Source organism: Aspergillus tanneri (assembly GCF_003426965.1).
Source record: "Aspergillus tanneri strain NIH1004 chromosome Unknown AapTan_2_pilon_pilon_pilon, whole genome shotgun sequence".
Lineage (NCBI taxonomy): Eukaryota > Fungi > Ascomycota > Eurotiomycetes > Eurotiales > Aspergillaceae > Aspergillus > Aspergillus tanneri.
In genome coordinates this window covers 556318-574600 of record NW_022984629.1, presented here as the reverse complement: position 1 = coordinate 574600, position 18283 = coordinate 556318, and the positions used below count along the sequence as shown (strand labels likewise).

Below are 18283 nucleotides of genomic sequence, written 5' to 3'. Positions count from 1 at the left end.
GTGGCCAAATATGGATCCTTTAAACATGGCACGATTCTTGCAGGCCTGTCCCACATAGCTCTACGCATGCTTCAAGTTTTCCTAAATAGTCTTGAAACGTTGTATGAACAGATGAGCCGTGGGTCTGTTACTGTGCCTGATCGGATACTACTCCGAGTACCCCGTAGCACCAGGGTAATCCAATAGGTATAGGGACCGAGCTCCCAACAGTTCCTCGAGTGCTGCCGTTGCGGATAGCTCAAGATGTTCTGGGGGTTCAATTCTACGGGGAGGAATGGACACAATCGTGTCTAACCTGTAGTAATTTAATCTGTGCTCTATTTACCTCAGTGGGGAAGGGATCTGCCGATATTTTGCCACTAAGAAAGGAAAAAAATAAAATAAAACAAAAACGTCCATGTGCTGCCTGAAATCGCGTGGAAAGGCCTTCTTTAATTTCCATATTAGCAAAGCTTTGCTTCTGGTAGTCCGGACGCGTGAATGCGTTGGCTTCTACCGAGTTTGGCCCAGGCCTCTTCGACATCTCGCTCTACATCGTGGCCATAGCACCAGTCCTGTGTTGCCCGGTCGCTCATGCCGTAGGGGCTTTGCTCCAGTAGCGCCCCATCTACCGAGGGGCGCATTGCAGCGTCTCGGGCTTCCTGTTCCGGGCCATCACAGAGATGAAGAACTCGCCCATTGGCAAGGCTCGCTGCTTGAACCTTTTTCGTGCGAGCGACACGCAGTTTCTCCACTAGCTTGAGGGCGGGCTTAAGATCACGCTTATTAGTTACATAAGATAAGGCTTTGCATAATGTAGCCGCATCCTCAACGGCCATGGTGACGCCTAGGTCAATGAGACGGTTAGCGATTACTCTGATCTTGACAAGGCATGTAGAATACCGGGTTGGGCCTACCCATTGACAAGTAAGGTACCATGGCATGAGCCGCATCCCCAATCAGGATGAATTTCCCAGAGTCCGATGCCCATTTTTCAAGGGGCTCTACTTCGAACAGGGGCCAGTTATGGATCGACTTCTTCTTTTGTACAATCTTCATCAACCTACAGCACACTGTGTTAGTGGTAAATGGCATCTTGGCCTAGATAGGCTCTCTTGTTCGGGCACATTCATACGTCGGGTCCCAGTTGTGAAAGTATGATAACATTTCCTGGGTGAGTTCTTCCTGAGACATGTTGGATGTGTCGCTCGCATCGGGGTGCGACAGTACCAAGTTCAATCGTGTTTTATTGGATATCATGTAGGCCATTGCTGAACAGTTATTTCCCAACCTACTTCTCGTGAGCTCCAAAGTTGTTCCTGGTTATGTGGAAGCAAAGCAAGTCAACAACATACCAGAGGTTCAGGTTAGGATTCGACACAATCCACGCAGTCTCCGGATCTGCCAGCAGATCGGACACCTCGACTATAAGTCGATACGCAGCGACCCCAGTCTTACGGGGACCGCCGGTTTCGGTGGTCCCCAGAAGCTTCGTCCTCGCGAAAGAATTAATTCCTTTTGGGTTCTTGTTAGTTATTCCAGCCATGCATCTGCTAGCTTTGTGGCTACTACCTACCATCGACGGCAACCACAAGGTCTGGTTGTACCACTTCACAGGTTTCAAATGTGATTGTTGGTGTATCCATGTCATAATCAACGACGCGACTGCCGAGTCTGATATTTACCCCCTGTTCGAGAACATGCTGGTAAAGCACATTATGCAGCTCAGCGCGGTGAATCACTAGGTATGGCGCCCCGAATCTCTTTTCAAAATCTGGATTGAATTCCGTTCGAGCGAGGAACTCTCCGTCTCTCCAGCGTCGCATATGCAGCTCGGATGGAAGAGCGGATATCTGCAATAGGCTCTGGTCCACGCCCCAGTTGAGCCAGTAGCGAACACCATTCGGTGACATTTGTACACCGGCACCAATCTATGCATGAGCACATCGTCAATCCGAATCCCTGAAGTTGTAGTTGGGTCGGGCAAAACACCCATGCTTACCTCGGAGAGCTCTGGGGTAGACTCATACACCGTGACCCGGTGCCCATCCTGAGATAGAGCGATGGCGGCTGACAAACCACCAATTCCCGCTCCTACGATCGCGATGTCTAATTTTGCGCTATTGAACTCACGGCTCTTTTAAAGCATATACCCCATCAGCGCACGAACCCTGAGGAAACTGACTAGATGCTGCACTCACTTCGTTGTTTAACTGGGCCATGTTGGCTACTTCTTTATTGTTGAGTTGATGGACGTCTTTGATCAGAAGGAATTGTTCCCAGGTCGATCCGTTCCTCCCTTTCTACTTATATTATCTTATCCATACCCGCCCCACCTTTATAACCAACCCTTGTCGGTCTTGATACCACCACTGCACACTAAATGCTAGCATTGCAACATGGGCCCAGTCCCACAGGCCGTTTTGCGAGGATGAAGTATTGGAGCAAGGTAGACTGTTATGCAATGTACTGGTAGTCGGAGACGCGGTCGGAGACTTTTCTAACATTTGGATACTGGTGAAGCAGGCCTAGACTGAATTCAAAGTAACATTACGTGAATCCTTGTCGTTTTAGAACAGCGATGATCCATGTGGGAAAATTTTTCTTGTTAATATAATTTGTCTGGTTGCTCTCGGGGGGCCCGTCCAAATTGAAGCCTTTCCGGCTGCTCTCAATCCAACATATATTTTCTGCACATTTCCTCCCCCCTTGCAAACAGGACCGTCTGATTCTCTGTTCCTTTTATTTCGTTTTCTTGGGAGCTGGGAACTTTTCGTAGTGCGTCGTCCCTCCTTGATATCCATACCAGGTGCAATAAAATGGCGGGGTTCGAAATGGGTAAGTTGATGTCTTTGTCAATGCGTTTGTCTTCTTGCTATTTTACTTTTGTTTCAGCACTGGGTCTGGATACCGGTCCCTTCTGTGATATACTGATAGCGTGATAGAGTCCGAAGCAGTCGACGTTACGACCAATTCCAACTGTGACAGTGAAGAACTTGCCGAGCGTGTCCCGAGCGTGAATGAGAAGAAGTTGAAGCTCAAGATAGATGCACATGTCTTGCCGATTCTATGCGTTCTGTACTTTTTAGCATTCTTGGATCGGTGAGTACAATATAATTGCGACGGCACATTAGCCGACTCTATCTCTGTCGCTTGTACGCACACATCCTTACTCCGCATCGTTCAAACAGGATCAACATAGGCCATGCAGTCGTCTTTGGACTTGAGGAAGACTTAGGAATGGATCCCAAATCGAACCAGTTCAACACGGCCTTGACAATATTTTTCGTACCCTACGTACTGTTGGAGATCCCATCGAACATGGTTCTGAAGAAATTGCGGCCGCACATTTGGTGTATGTCATTTACGACGACTATCACTATCAACCCCGCTTACGGTGGTATATCACTGACATCTGACTGCAGTGGCAGGATGCATGTTTTGCTTTGGTATCTTGACTATCGCTCAAGGCTTCGGTAAGCTGCCCTCAGTGTTCTTCTAACTTAATCTAGGTATTAACTTGATGTTTCCAAAAGTGAAAAATTACAGCGGCCTTCTTGCGACACGGTTCTTGATCGGTGTGTCCGAATCCGGGATGTTCCCTGGATGTAAGTAGACGTTTGCCCCCTACCATAAGATATATGGTGCAGACAATAGCCCAAGCAACAGAATTAACTTGTGCTTATAGGCTACTACCTCATTGGAATGTGGTACAGGCGGCCCGATGCCCTACGCCGATACACTTACTTCTTCAACTCGACGACTCTTGCGGGAGCCTTCGGAGGGCTGATCGCATACGGCTGTGGTAAGATGCAGGGCATGAGAGGATACGGGGCCTGGCGCTGGCTTTTCATTATCGAGGGTGCCGTAACGTGCTTCGTTGCGGTTCTGGCCTGGTTCCTCATCTCCGACTTTCCAGAGCAGGCGAGCTGGCTCAACGAGAGCGAGCGGCGATGGATGAAGAGGGAACTCAGAGAAGACCACGGGGATGTGACTATTGACAAGCCCATCCGCTTGGGTGATATAATTGAGGTACTGAAAGATTACAAAATCTTCTTGGGCGCCTTGATTTATTTCTCTTTCTTGGTGCCTTCCTACGTATGTATCCATTGCCGGCTCGATAACAGAAAGACCCATGCTCATTGTTATACAGAGCTATGCATACTTTTCACCGACCATCATCCAGTCCTACGGTTACAGCAGTCTCCAGACGCAATTGCACTCCGTCCCACCATTAGCGATGGCCTTCTTCGTCTCTCTTGGGATAGCATTTGCCTCAGATCGACTACGCCACCGCTACCTCTTTATCGTCTTTAACCTGCTGGTCGCCATCGCCGGCGTTGCAATCCTGCTAACAGTCCATGACAAGCCTCGTGTGCAGTACGCTGCGTTGTTCCTCGTTGTCTTCGGTCCGTACTGCGGAATGCCCGTCGCGTTATGCTGGTTCACCATGAACTTGGGTGGCCACCGGCGACGCGCAGTCGGTACCGCTCTGCAGCTCGGTTTTGGTGAGATCGCGGGTATCGTTTCCACCTTCCTGTTCTTGTCTAAGGATGCACCATACTATCATACTGGCTACAGCGTAGCAATCTCCTTCTTCACCCTCGCCGTTTTCTGGTGCTCTTGCTACTTCCTGGTGTGCTGGTCGCAGAATCGCAGTCGTGATCGGCTGATGGCGGAGGGATGTTCCACAGAAAACACAAAGCCTGGGGAGGGCGACCTGGATGTAGCATATCGGTATATGCTGTAGATTGTTGCCGTCGAAGCAAGCAATGGATAGCCATAGGTCTCAGTATAGGAAAGCAAAATTAATATGAAGATAGAAATACGAATATACTTAGTCCAAGCTATCCACCAACCTCCCATAGACTCCAGCTTATTCTACCTCTAAGACAGAATCCAGGGTAACTCGACAGTCTCCTATACACACAGACCGTACCCCGCAGGCCCCTTCACGCGGTTTGAACAGTAAAGCACCTCGACAACGAAGAGCCGCAAAACTTCCAGCAGGGCTAGAATAGTTGCATAGAAGGATCAACGTAAAAGTGTCGGTAATGTAGAGGGTTCAACGTAAGAGAATATAGGACTGCATTTGTGACCAGCCTGAATGGATACACTAATAGTAAGCTTGGGTCTAAGTTATTAAGGACCATTTTCCATCTGGCAGCGGTTTAATCAACCCGAGGTCACAAGTATCTTATTATAGATGGCTATTCCAGTCACCTTCCTAGTAAATTCCTGGGCTTTTATTAATTATAATATCCTGTCTTTATATTTAGCTTCTTACACGATACATCTCTTGCAACTGCCTGTTATAGGATGCTTTATGCCGCTGGCCTATTACTATTATATTAATATAAACAATGCTATGTAATATAGCTTGTATAGTATTTCTAAGTATAGCTTTCTCCAGTTATACTTAGTAGCTCCTAAAAAGGCTTTCAAGGTAGAAACTTGTGACGGCCGAACAACTTGATTTAATTGGTGCTATCTTAACAAGAATTTCAAGCGTGGGGAAAGGAAGAAGGTAGTGGGGGGTCAATTCGACAACTGTGACCTCTATATCAACAGTAATATACTTTATATTTCCAGGTTATGTAGAATAGCAGTATCATTAACCATGGAACATTAGCTATACTGTAACAACTACCGTAGTCGTAGTTATTGATCTGGAAGGCCACACCGTAGTTTGTGAAAAATAAATGGTTGTTTTGTCGGCTTGGTCGAAAAACTGTCTGGAACGTTCTCCTGGATTGAGGGCAAAATGGGAAGGCGGATAACATCGACATGTCTCGAGGGAGTTACATGCGAGGAACCAGGCAGGGTCAGTATTATTTACCACGGTAGTTGGAGATATCAAGATAGATCAAAAGCGTGCCACTATAAAACTATCTCTATGGGCCGCCTTGAGTATGGGCTCTTTATTCATGATCAGTCTTATTCATTTCCCCTTGATCTGGACAGATCTTCCTTGATGGTATGGGTTGAGCACCGACCATGCAAGGGGGAGCGTCATCCGATCCCAGGCAGAATCCCTCCCCATCCACCGCCACTCTTCACGATATCGATGGTCATCCAGAGGCAAAAGTTGTTGAGACTGCAGATACTGGATTATTCCGCGTGGCACAAGGAAGATGTTATACATCCATGCTACTATAATCACCGTCAATCCGGATCGTGATATCATCACGGACGGAGCAGTGCTTGTTCGTGAAAATCGCATCAAAGACATTCAGAAAACCAGTGCTCTTCTTGGAAGATATCCGGACGAGGAACGGTATGACCTTACTGGACACATTATCATCCCGGGTCTTGTGTCAACCCACCTCCATACCATCCAAACATTGTTTCGTGGCACTGCAGACAGTCTAGAGCTCAAATCATGGCTTTGCAAGCGCATCGTGCCTCTGCAAAAAAGTGCCACCGTAGCCGATGCCATGGTCGCAGTTCAATTGAGCGTTGCCGAGCTGCTAAAGTCAGGAACAACCTGCTTTCTGGAGAGCATGGTGAGCGGCTTGGGTATCCATTTCTTCGGATCAACGAGTCTGATATTGGCGCCTCTAGTTCTTCCCTCGTCACGATTTTGATGGCCTTTGCCAGATCGTCCAGGCTAGCCGAATATTTGACAGTTATTACTATTTATTAAACTCGACTCCACTTGACCCACGCTTATTCTTGAAGGGACCACTTAAAGTTATGACCAAAGATCGGGCGAGCAAGGAAAAAAACAAATCCATCAGGCAATTAATACAACTGTTAGAGAGCCCTCTAAGTTCAAGATTGTTGAGGCGGAACTTGCTAATCAGAATAAGTGTGATGAATCTACTTGGCCGGGTAGATTAACCGGTCAGCTAGATAAGATAGTAGAAAAGAGTATCGCTATATCTTATATCAGGATCAGGGTGGGCCCACGATCAGGTTACAGGTCACATAGGCGCGTTCGAATGCCAAGGTGGACCGAAACTAGTCATGCGATGGGGTTAGCGAACCAACCGACTTATACCATACATGTTTTAATGTACTCCCCACTGCCCTCCCTCCGTCGAGGAGTGACTTCCGTGAATTACATAGTGATTCTTTACTTTGTTTTATTCTGCTTGTGAGAATTTTCCGTTGCCGTTCTGGTCGGATATCAATTTCGAAAAGAATAATTGGGCGTCCGAAAGATTATATAACCATATCTCTGCTCGGGAAAATGCTTAGAACTGACAATTACAAGGAGATTCGATTTGACAATAATATAGCGACCAGCGCGGCCGATTATATGAATTGGCTATATAAATATGTTTGAAAGACAGAGTAACGGGAGATTGGCCCCGTCGTAGACTAGAGATAGAAATCTCAACGGCCGGCTTCCCACGTTTGGACCATGGTTGACGAAACGAAGGCAATGCACCATTTTTTGCAAAAGTCACGGTGGCCTAAATATACTCCTCTGGACATCTGGTACCGATCACACGCAATTATGGGGCTCGTTACCCGGCGCATAGGGGTTAATAACCCGATCAGTCGTCGTCTCCGTGCAGCACTGTGTGTACTTCCCATTCATATCGTGGAGACAATCGTCTTGCCCGTAATGGAGGTCCCCATAATTGGCAGGCCAGGTAGCTTGCAGCTTGCAACCAGGAGTCACCTCCTGGTCCATATTGTTCGAGCCGTCAAACTTGGCATAGATGGTCGCTGTGCTGTTCGATCCAGGTCCGGCCTGTACATCTGCAGACGGGTGAGCGTTTGTAGAAACAAATTGATGCTGCTGCTGAAGGCCAGTACTTACTGTAACCAGGGGTATCGGGGCCGACTGGACATCTCGGCGAATCGTTGATCACAATATAGCCAGAGTTCACGAACTACCGCGTCTGTTAGCCGCGTTCCCGTGTCTGTACCCTCCGTCTAGCTCGACTTACAATGTTTGTGCCGTCAGAGTTGTAATTGGGTGTGTAGCAGGGAAACTCCGGGTTTTTCGGGTCACCATTTAGGCCACTTTGCATGTCCATGGCTGATCCCTGACACACACGGATGGAGAAAAATCCTGGGTCTCGAATGTTCGGAGCTTGTTGGCCGAAATCGGTAAAGATGTGATCAGTAACAGCGCTGGAGGTGTAGCTGTTGCCTCCAAACTTTTTAAACCCTCCCACACTGCTTGCCACAATGTCCTCAAGGATGACGCCGCCCCATTGCGAGCCGTCCAGGGTTTTATGATCTCCACCAGGCAAGGCATTTGCTGTGACCGAGCTTGAACCTGGGGTACTGCTGGGCGGCGCACTCAACACAAAGAACCACTGACCATCTTGACAAACATTTGCTTTCACCGCAACATCAGTAGGCAGAACCCTGGAGATATCGCTAGGAAAGCTCTTCCCGCATGCTTCACCACTCGCCCTAGATTGCTGTCAGCATAGCCTACAGAAAGGAACAAGCACTACGAGAGCCGGGAGCCCACCAGATAAAAGGCTTGGAACCGTCCGGCAAATTCTTCCAGGCCGCCTGGATAAGCTGGCCGTAGACCACCTTTTCCACCTGGGGGAGTGTATCAGTGAGTTTCAGCTCGTTAATGATGGGCAACATTGCACCATATTTGATCTGGTTGTATAGATCGGTGGTTGTTCCGTTCTCTCCGTGTCCAGAGAAGATAGAGTCCAAATAATCCGCCTCGATCCCCTGCCACCTGGACATCATTTGGCCGAGGAAGGAGGACAGCCCATTCTGCGCGTCAAGTGGATTGATGCTGAAACAGGTCAGACAACCAGAATTCCTTCCCTATCCCACTCAGGGACAACTCACGCGTTCATGTTTTCTTTGTAGAAAGTACCGGCAGAGCCAATAGAGGTCGCGATCATCTCATGTCCCATGTCAGTGGCGAGAGTCCCCAATTTAAACACTGTCCAAAGATACATTAATTGGTGCAAGATAACATCGACGAGGATTTGTGACATACAGGTATTGAAGAGCAAAGAAGCGCCAAAAGTGGTAATCAATTGAACCACATCAATTGCCATTTTGATGTCGTGGCTGCTATCATGCACAAGAGGGCTAAAAGTGGATGTGAAGACTCCAATCTGGTTGGTGACATTGGCCTGGACAGTTTGAATAGCCTGCCAAATTAAGGCATGCATCTAAATATTGGGAGATCTGATTAGTTCTGTCTTGACTGTAGCAACGAAATTGCAACCCTACCTGGTGAATTCCCACGAAGCCGGTGAGAATTTGAGAGCTAGGTAGCAATTGCCTGTTAGTCACTGTCGACTGAACAAACTAGTACTTAGGACATACCCCGCGGGAATAATTGGATTCTGGCACTGGACCGGCTGCGCACAAGCATTTTCCGAGGAAATATCGAAGCATCGCATTCCTATCGGCCCGTGAAGACGAGAGCTGACAAACTCGGGGAAAGCGCCCACAGGATTCTGCTGCCAAGCATCCAGAGTGGTGGTCCATGCAGCATCTGCCCCAGTGGCATTCCACTGAGTGCTGGGGTCAACCCCCTGTGGCACTTGGCCGCATTTCATGTTCTGCCAGTCATTGGCAGATGTGTTCTTCCACAGGGAAGGCTTGGTGAGAAGGAAGCGGTTGTTACCAATTAGATCCAGGTGTCTATGAGGTGTCGGCAACGGTGACGGTGTCGGGGTCGGCGTAACGGTAATAGCCAGTCCACTGGCTGAGTCGGCAACACAGGCCAGAAGGCCAAGCACTTCGAGGCGCATGTCTAATGACCAAATGAAGGCCTATAACAGTCACTGAGGCACTGAACGAATGAATGGGCAAATGGTACCCGTTAAGAAAGCGGAAATGATAAAAGAGTGAACGAATGGAAGGAGTGATTGGTAAGGAGCGAATTGAAAGATGAGTATCTAGCACAGGGTGAAATCCGCACCAGAGACATGGCGATATTTATATACTCTTGACTGCCTACTATAATCTACTGTCGCCATTCTACCTGAAGCCCTCATGGCATTCTCCTTTGCCGCGTTCTTCTTGGGGGCCACTTATTAGCTAAAGTTAGTATTAGCCAGCCTATCGCTTTGACTTCTTAGTTTGATGGATCAAGGTCAACTAAGTGGAGCAGTCACACGGCTTCTTGTGGCAAATACCTATAATACGGGCTAACAGATCCTGCTGCTACTCCAGAGAAAGGCCCCCGGGTCGGTTACGTAGTATTTGATTGCGATAGAGTCTCACTTGGTGACTAGGTAGGTAGTACTGGGAACCTACGAAGAACTATCAGGAGTATCCTACGGCGAGGTATTCGCCAAACGAGTATATGTACTTGTTGAGGATCGACTTGGCAAGACTTCTCTCTGGGTAACTTTCAACCCCTCCATACTGAATGCTCGCTGACTCACGTATGGTTTGGTGGTTTATCTAACGGCTGCCAGTATACGAAGACTTGATGATCCCAATTACACTAGAAGGGGTTATGAAGTAGCTTGGCAACGATCATTGGGGAACATCAGGCGGTAGGCTAGTCCTATCGGTCCCCGGAGATGTTAATGCTCCGTCTGTGGGGGCCGTCAACATGAAACCGATCCTTTCTCCGGCCGGGTTCCCATACTAATACATTGCCTTGCGATGCAAATGAAACACTCAGGGCTGATCGGCCGGTTCAAACGATGAACGAGACCCAGACTTGCAGATCCTGTTCGCTTAGCGGCAAAGATGTGAGTAGAAACACCATTATGGAAATCGCCAGGCTGTATGGTAGTTTTGAGCACGGATATACTCACGCTATATCGCGACGGTGGCAAGACACTTTATCACTTTTTCCGTGCCTCATTCGTTCTTTTCTCTGTCGACTGGAGAATTGTATATCCTGCTTGTAGCTGTCCAGTCTGCACGATTGGTATCTAGCACACGGCAGCGCTTGGACTTCCCCATACAACTCGACCACTGCAACTTAGGCCTATAAAACTGCTTTGGCCAACACCATTGCACTTCGACGCCATCATTTTCATCTCAAATTGGAAGGCTCTGGCATAGGAGGAGGAGGGCGGGAAGGAGAACCGGCCGGAGAATGGAGCATGACGATCTTCAAATCCCGACTATCGGGCAGAGCTGCTCGATACTCGGTTCCGTTAGTAGGCCGCAGCGGAGTATAGTCTTCGGCTCTCCTCATTGGGGTCGCCCCATAAGATCGGACCCCTAGCTCCGAGACACCCCCGCTTTGAGAACCATGTCCGCACGCGTCAAATTCAACACTTTTGACTATTTTTTAATTATCTTCATCACCACACGTCCAAAATGGCTTCCAATGAAATAAATATAGCACTTGCTATTAGAGTTTATGAAAGTGGAGTTTTTCTTTATTCGGCAAGCAGCTAAAGCCTACAACATTCATCCAGCGACCCTCCACCGAAGGCTCTCTGGTCATCAAAACCAACATATAAGTCTTATCCACCAACAAAGATTAAGTCCTTTACAAGAGGAATTTCGTGTAAATCGGATAATTGAGCAAGATCAACAAGGAATTCCTCCCTCCTTTACCCAAGTTCGAGAAATGGCCCACCGAATTTTGCAAATGCTTGGAGATAGTACCCCTCTTGGAAAGAATTGGTTGTTAAAATCTAAAAAAAGAAATCCACAAGTTGCCTCCATGGTTGGAAGTAGTACAAATGCTTCCTGAATTAAGGATGCACAGCCAGAAAAGATCCAGACATTCTAGAATTCTTTTCCTAAAATCCAAACCAATACGACATCTAACCAGAGAATATACGGAATATGGACGGGCATGGTATTATCTTAGGGGTGTGTACAAACCCCAGCTCTTGGAAAGGCAGGAAAAAATTATACGTATATTTAGTCTCCAGAGAGTAGGGAAATGAGTAATTACAACCAAGACCACACCCACCACCGGGCTCAAGACCCCCAAAAAAAAAAAAAGCAAACCCTGAAGGAAAAGACCCCCAAATATCGTGGTTTTCAGCAGGTAATATCCCAGACTGGCTTATTACAGCTTCAAAAAATGGATGGACTTTAAAAAATATTGCTTTGGAATGGTTGCAGGCCTCCTTTTTACCAGAAACTGAGCCGGAAGGTGGCGTGTGGCGTTTATTACTTCTAGATGGCTATAAAAGTTAGGTAAATGTGCTTTTTTTTAAAAAAAAAATTGCTATTAAAGCAATTTTTATATTATTTTCTTACCTCCTTATTCTTCTCACCTTTTTCAACCTTTGGATTTGGGGATTTTCTCTTCATTAGACGCTCATTATCGGAAGGAGATCAAAAATCTATTGTATCTGGATAATGCACAATCAAGAAGCAAAGATTTGTATAGTGCAACCAAAGGGCCCGAATAGTATAGCTTCTTTATTAAAAAGTGGTTGGAAAGCCACTGGTCTACACCCTGGAATCATTTTAAACGTTTGCAATCCTCCCAGCTCGGGGATATAACTACAAGATTAACCAATCTTAAGACACTAAGTACCAAGCAACCTAAAATTTATTCAGACTATTTTTATATAAACTCCCGAATCTAACAACATGTGTATATAAATATCGAACTCCTTAGGCAAAAGCAAGCGCTCACAAAAATCTCCGACTAGTTCTTTATAAAGCTGGCAAGGCAATTAATTAACTGTGGACACAGAAAGTAGATCAATATACTACTATTTACAAGCAGAAAGCAACAATTGACCGATTATCTGGCCATAAATTAGAAAAAGGGTATCTACAGATCCAAATGTGACGGCCGGACAACTTGATTAATGTTGTAGAACTCAGGGGAAATGGGGCGTAGGGAGCTATTCTATCAGCTACAGGCCAACTAGCCACATTAGGAAGTAGATGTCATTCAGTGGAAACACCAGGAATCACAGTATCTCAACCAACTGAGTCTCTTGCATTCCTATCTAGGTGCTCAACTATCTAAAGGATTCAGGGGTTGAATCGATCGTCAGATACTCCGCACCGCCAAGTCGGGCGGATTATAGTGTTTCCGTAACAATTAAATTGGCGCTATCTTAACAAGAATTTCAAGTGTGGGGAAAGGAAGAAATAGTGGGGCGATGCGGAGAAGTAAATAAGTACAAACAATGCAAACAAAGTCGGGTGATATCCGTCACACAAATACATAGTTTTCTGATATAGAGAACAATCGGAGGGCGTTGGTGGAGGTGGAGGAGAAGAGACATAGATATTAAGACCAGCATGGGAAATTGAACTTGAAAAAAAATCGAATGTAACGTTAAAACAGCCCCTAGAGGACCACCTAGTTGCGTTCCAGTTGGATGTAATATAATTGGGGAAATATGGCCTGAAATGTTGAATTTGGGGTGCGGACATGGTGTCTAAAGCGGGGAGTGTCTCGGAGCTAGGGGTCCGATCTTACCAAGGGTAGAATGCAGCGGTTAACTACCCGCCTTCCCCTGGCCAGTCCTTGTACCTAGAACCCTTTTTACACACCTGGGACGAAAATGAGATCCTCTTGACCACTTCGCTCTCGGACCGGATCTGTATTAGTTGCATACTGCTGATATGGCTGAGGCTTAAGGCTTCCATGGGTCACTAACAAAGCCGCAATACTCAAGAAAGCCTCTCAATGTGCCAATGCAAAGGAGAGGACCGAGCGACATTGTTAGCTGGTACGGGACCCGCGGTCTTTGGGCACCGGGCTCGAAAACGTTCTCCGATATCGCGAGATTGGGAAATAGGATTGGAGGAGAATGTATTCTCGTTGACTAAGCCCAAAAGGAATGATAATGTATTTCACGGGCGAGTCATCCACCTCCGCTCCCGATTTTACCTCCAGGTGAAATTTTAGGACCTTTATCAACAAGACAATCGCATTTCTATATAAAAACTAATTAGGAAATCGATTAGCACATTGCAACCGTTTATTTCCTAGATTAGTGCGGTGGCGCTCGTACGCGCGATCTAACTGCAGAAAGCGTTGGATCTATAGGTATCGCGTCCTGAGCTTCAGAGACGTCTTTCTCGCTCCGAAATCGCTCTAGACCCTCCTGAATAGTAAATCTCTCTGCAATAGCTAGCTGCCGAGGAGATTGTTTCCGCTGTTTCTGCTGTTTCTCATTAAAAGCGCGTAGTTCGCGTATTGCTTCACGCGCAAGAACTACTTCATTTAAAGCTACAGGTCTCATCTTCAAAGGCTTGCTCACAGTTTCCAACTTTCTCGAGTAGGTATGTCATCACCAGCCTCCTTCTAAAACTCAGGCAGATCGTGAAAATACCATGACGATCGCCGCGTGAACGCACTGACAGCGACAACTTTTCGCAGTTTATGATAAAAGCGGGCATTCTGATCAGCTCTCGCACATGCCTGTCGGCAATGATCTGCGCCTCAAACTGTAATCGATGGAGGAATAAACTCGAGTACGCGACGCCCACGGGTCGCAAGTCCAAGCAGCCGCTAGTTGGCGGTGTTGAAGCCTAGTGGGATTGAGGGCCGTGGAATTAGAACCAGTCCGGCCGCGAGGCTGCTGGCCTCCGTCCACTGGCGTCGACCACTATATCTTCGTCCCTCGCCATCGAACCTTAGCCACTGTTCCTGATACGCTTACTCAATCGTCCGTCCCTACTCGATAGTCCGCCCCTACTTTGAGGTCTGTCCGAACCTCACCTCATCCACGTTACTAAGATCTAATGAGTCCATAGATCGCTGTCTAATTCTCCAGTGATATTGACTGGTAGCCCGAATACAATAACAGAATTTCACTAGTAATGTAGGCACGACTCGAGACAATACTTATGCCATTTACTACGTGACAAATATGCTCATGATACAGGAGGTACAAGATAAATAGCGCCCTATGCCTGCTAGTATGAGAGTGCTGGAACATGACCCCTCTCTTGAATTAGCCACAGTCTTGAGACAGTTGTCTTGAGACAGGCCCAGATATGTGACTTCCCTACCAAGTCCACAAACTTCATGTGTTATCGATTCTCTCAAGAACAAGTTCCCACTAGGTGGAACTTTCTGTGAGGACACTCTTGTGAGGAAACTAGGGCCGTAGTCAGAGCACGGCTGTGGCCGAAATAGGGCCGCAGATGTGCGAAGGCCGCAGCCTGGAGAAGGCCATGGCCAGAAGAGGGCCGCTGCCTTGAAGATAGGCAGATGGAAACCGACCTACGTTCCAAGATCGTGAACGCTAATCACCCGAGACGACTAGTACTCACCCCTGGTGAGCACACCAATGCCATGATTCGATAGGATAGACGATAATGAACTGGTGCACAGTACGCCGGTGTTTAGCGTTGACACTAATCAAGTACTTCATCTCTCGATTCCGGATTAGCATCATGGCGTTCAAGGAGTATGCTCGCAATTTCTTCATGCCCATGTTCTGCGGCAATTGCCAGCAACGTCTTGCCCTCAGATAACTTTATATCCGGCATGGCGTGCGTTTTCTGGAGAAACATCTCCATAATATCGAGATGCCCTTTTCAGCGGTCAGACGCAGCAGGCTTTTGAAGTCTAACCTATCCATCCATGCTCTGTTATCTTGTAATAAGAGCTCCACAACTACTTTGTGACCATTCCATATGCTGGTTCACAATGGCCTTCTGCCGTACCTGTCTCCCGAGTTTGGATCCACTGTCTTTCGCAAGTAGCAGAATGACCACTCTACCATGCCCACACCCTGCGGCATAATATAGTGGCGTGCGGTATGCTTTGTCTTTGAAATTTAATTCTCTGTCGTTCGCAATCAATAGTTCAGCTACTCCAACATTCTCGTGCATTGCAGCTAGAGACAGTGGTATCCCATGTATTCGGCCTGGCTGAATCAAGTGGGGTACCCTCTTTTTGGAGATCGAGCCCAGTCCAACATCCCACATCGTTCTCAACGGGCACGCCACGAAAGAAAGGTTTCGGTCCCCAATTTGCTCCTTGCTCTAACGATTTTTCGCCGTTGTTGTATACCCGTGGGCTGCTACCCAGAGTAGGCCGGAGCTCCCGGAGTCTTTCAAGTTTCGCTTGTATAGATGGCTGGATAGCAGCCAGTGGAGACGTTTATTAGCCTGAACAAGCGCATTGACTTCCTTTCGCTCATGCACTCCAATATATCAAGCAGTAATTCACTGGGTAGGTCAAACAAGTGCATTTTCTGTCTCTTAATCGGCAAGCCAGCAGTAAACCCAGAAGCAATACGTAAAACATAGACTCCGGAAGTCTTCAATCTGAATTGGGCGTATCCAGCGAGTGTCCGAGTTTCACAACTAGAAGGGACATTAAAACTAATGTAACTACCAACAACAAATCAGTGATACATTGGGTCGCATCCAACGCTTCAGATGGCAGAGACATTGTCATTACTGCAAAAAACAAGGGATTTAAATGGAAGGGAGCTAAGAGGTAGGGGCACTTTTTATATCTCCTTTCTTATGCCTGAGGAAACCATGGTCCTTCATCCGAACAGTTTAGTGCTTCCGCCTGATACCAGTAACAGACTCGCGAAGGAAGAGCAATTGGATGGGAGTCAACTACGGTCAGAGTGTTGTCATCAGCGCTATGCCGAACGCAAGACCGTTCTAAACTTGCACACATGCAGGTGGCTGCAACAATATAGCAAATGCATGCACGGCCTAGATAAGCACTTGGTTGGCTGTTATTACTCCCAAAGGACGTCATCGCACGTCAGACACCCCATATCCAGTGCAGAATATCTGTGTCAGAGTCATACTTCAGCTTTATATACAATTCAAACGGTTCATTCTCGGTGCTCCCGGTGGTGAAATAGCACTGTTTAACTTTCAGAGACTTGGTATATTCATGTTCAAAGCAGATATTGCTTTAAGGGATGGGAATGGGATACACCACTGGGTATCATAATTCTAAACGATATGACAACGGCACGCAGTGCTCTTCATTGATATCGTAATGCTAAATCACTAAATATAGAAGTTGATTAGATGTTCCGGCTGTGTTGGAGTCTGCCCCGTTGGCTATATAAAACAGAGAACTCACAAGTCGGGTTTTCTTCTTCACTCCTTATCACTACCACCTGATTACTCTTGCTCATACTTTATCATGTCTTATACTTTCAACATCTGTAATGTTGTCATTTACCTACGCACAGAACAGGCAGCAGAGGCACATATTCGTCAAAAGCCCCCTCAAGATAGCATTGAGCCCGAGAGCCAGCGCTCCGAGGGACATTACTCGGAGACAAGCAGAGATGAGATGATCTTTCTGGATCTATTAAATAGGCATTAACAGGTTAATAGCAATCTAAACAGAGATTGAGACCATGCATAATGGTCTTCCAAGTGACTAACATAAGTACTGTGAAAAAGTCTTCAAGATAATGGTAAGAGATGATCCCGATTGTCAGGGCCTACGCTGGCCAAGGCACCAAGTCTACTTTATTCACAGTTGATCCCACAATGTAGTGATTTCCCACATTTCCTGTACGATAGAATTCTTCCTTCCTTCCTTCCTTCTCTACGTTTGATGTTTCGTTAGATCGCCACCTTAGATAGAATCCATCCATTTTACCAAGGTGTATAGGATCATCACACCGATAATCGGAGCACAGATGTTAATATCTTGCAGAAATCTCGCAATTAAGACATATCTCTGTGTAACGAACTCACCAAGCAGCCTGTTTGCATTGTTCGTATCTAGCTTTGTTTATCTCCCCGCATAGTCCCCGCACCACCTTTCTTCCTCCTCCCCACGTTTGAAATTTTCGTTAGACAGCACCAATTTCATCAAGTTGCTTGGCCGTCACACTAGGATCAGGCAATTCGCCACGTCATGGACAGGGGTTCGGCTTATGATAGGTACCGGAATGAGAGAAATAGCCGCTGAATCCGTCTCAACTATTTTACAATTAGCTAGTAAATGGTACCACCATAATCACATGGCGTTGTCAGGCTACCTGTAAGACTCAATTTCCCGAGTAAAACAGGACGGTAATCTACAAGGTTTGCATGTCGCCATATGTACTAATATCGTACCCCTAGTTTGGGAAGCCAAACCAGGATTTATATATGGTGACGTATTATTCCGACTCGTTTGTTAGGATGGTATGATATTTAAAAGTCGCTGTAGAATTAGGAACTTGCGTAGGCCATTTTCTTTGTCCACAAGGTATTTTGTACTTTCTATCGAAGTACAGTCAAACCTCGTTTAGTCGATGCCCCACTTAGTACAATTTCGCGTTTAGACGATAGAAATCTATAGCACCGATTCTCTCTTTTATATGTAAAATCCCCCCAGAAAGACGATATTCGCAGTTAGTCGATATTATTTTCCTGAAAGTGGAGTACGGTCAGGGGTAGTGGGGACGTGCGAGGTTGGCACCAAGCTGTCATTCCAAAATAATAAGCACTAACGAACTTGGTGCTTATT

The 18283-nt window shown here is 46.7% G+C and overlaps 4 protein-coding genes across 4 annotated transcripts; 2 read left to right on the top strand and 2 right to left on the bottom strand.

Moving 5' to 3' along the window:
• Nucleotides 1–443: 443 nt before the first annotated feature.
• Nucleotides 444–2201, bottom strand: ATNIH1004_000171 (putative salicylate hydroxylase; the record flags this gene model as incomplete). The annotated part of the gene is made up of 7 exons (XM_033564894.1): nt 444–826; nt 897–1042; nt 1115–1270; nt 1335–1494; nt 1556–1910; nt 1982–2116; nt 2181–2201. 7 exons carry the CDS (start codon nt 2199–2201, stop codon nt 444–446), a joined length of 1356 nt encoding a protein of 451 aa, XP_033430651.1.
• Nucleotides 2202–2798: 597 nt separating this feature from the next.
• ATNIH1004_000170 (uncharacterized protein) lies at nt 2799–4729 on the top strand (the record flags this gene model as incomplete). The annotated part of the gene is made up of 7 exons (XM_033564893.1): nt 2799–2817; nt 2925–3081; nt 3171–3334; nt 3405–3455; nt 3516–3587; nt 3668–4077; nt 4133–4729. The coding sequence occupies 7 exons, from the start codon at nt 2799–2801 to the stop codon at nt 4727–4729; spliced, it is 1470 nt and encodes a 489-aa protein (XP_033430650.1).
• A 1384-nt stretch (nt 4730–6113) lies between these two features.
• On the top strand, nt 6114–6566 carry ATNIH1004_000169 (amidohydrolase family protein; the record flags this gene model as incomplete). Its single annotated transcript, XM_033564892.1, has 1 exon — nt 6114–6566. One exon carries the CDS (start codon nt 6114–6116, stop codon nt 6564–6566), a length of 453 nt encoding a protein of 150 aa, XP_033430649.1.
• An 866-nt stretch (nt 6567–7432) lies between these two features.
• ATNIH1004_000168 (uncharacterized protein) lies at nt 7433–9680 on the bottom strand (the record flags this gene model as incomplete). Its single annotated transcript, XM_033564891.1, has 8 exons — nt 7433–7692; nt 7754–7826; nt 7884–8358; nt 8420–8704; nt 8761–8857; nt 8915–9071; nt 9154–9190; nt 9250–9680. 8 exons carry the CDS (start codon nt 9678–9680, stop codon nt 7433–7435), a joined length of 1815 nt encoding a protein of 604 aa, XP_033430648.1.
• Nucleotides 9681–18283: the final 8603 nt, after the last annotated feature.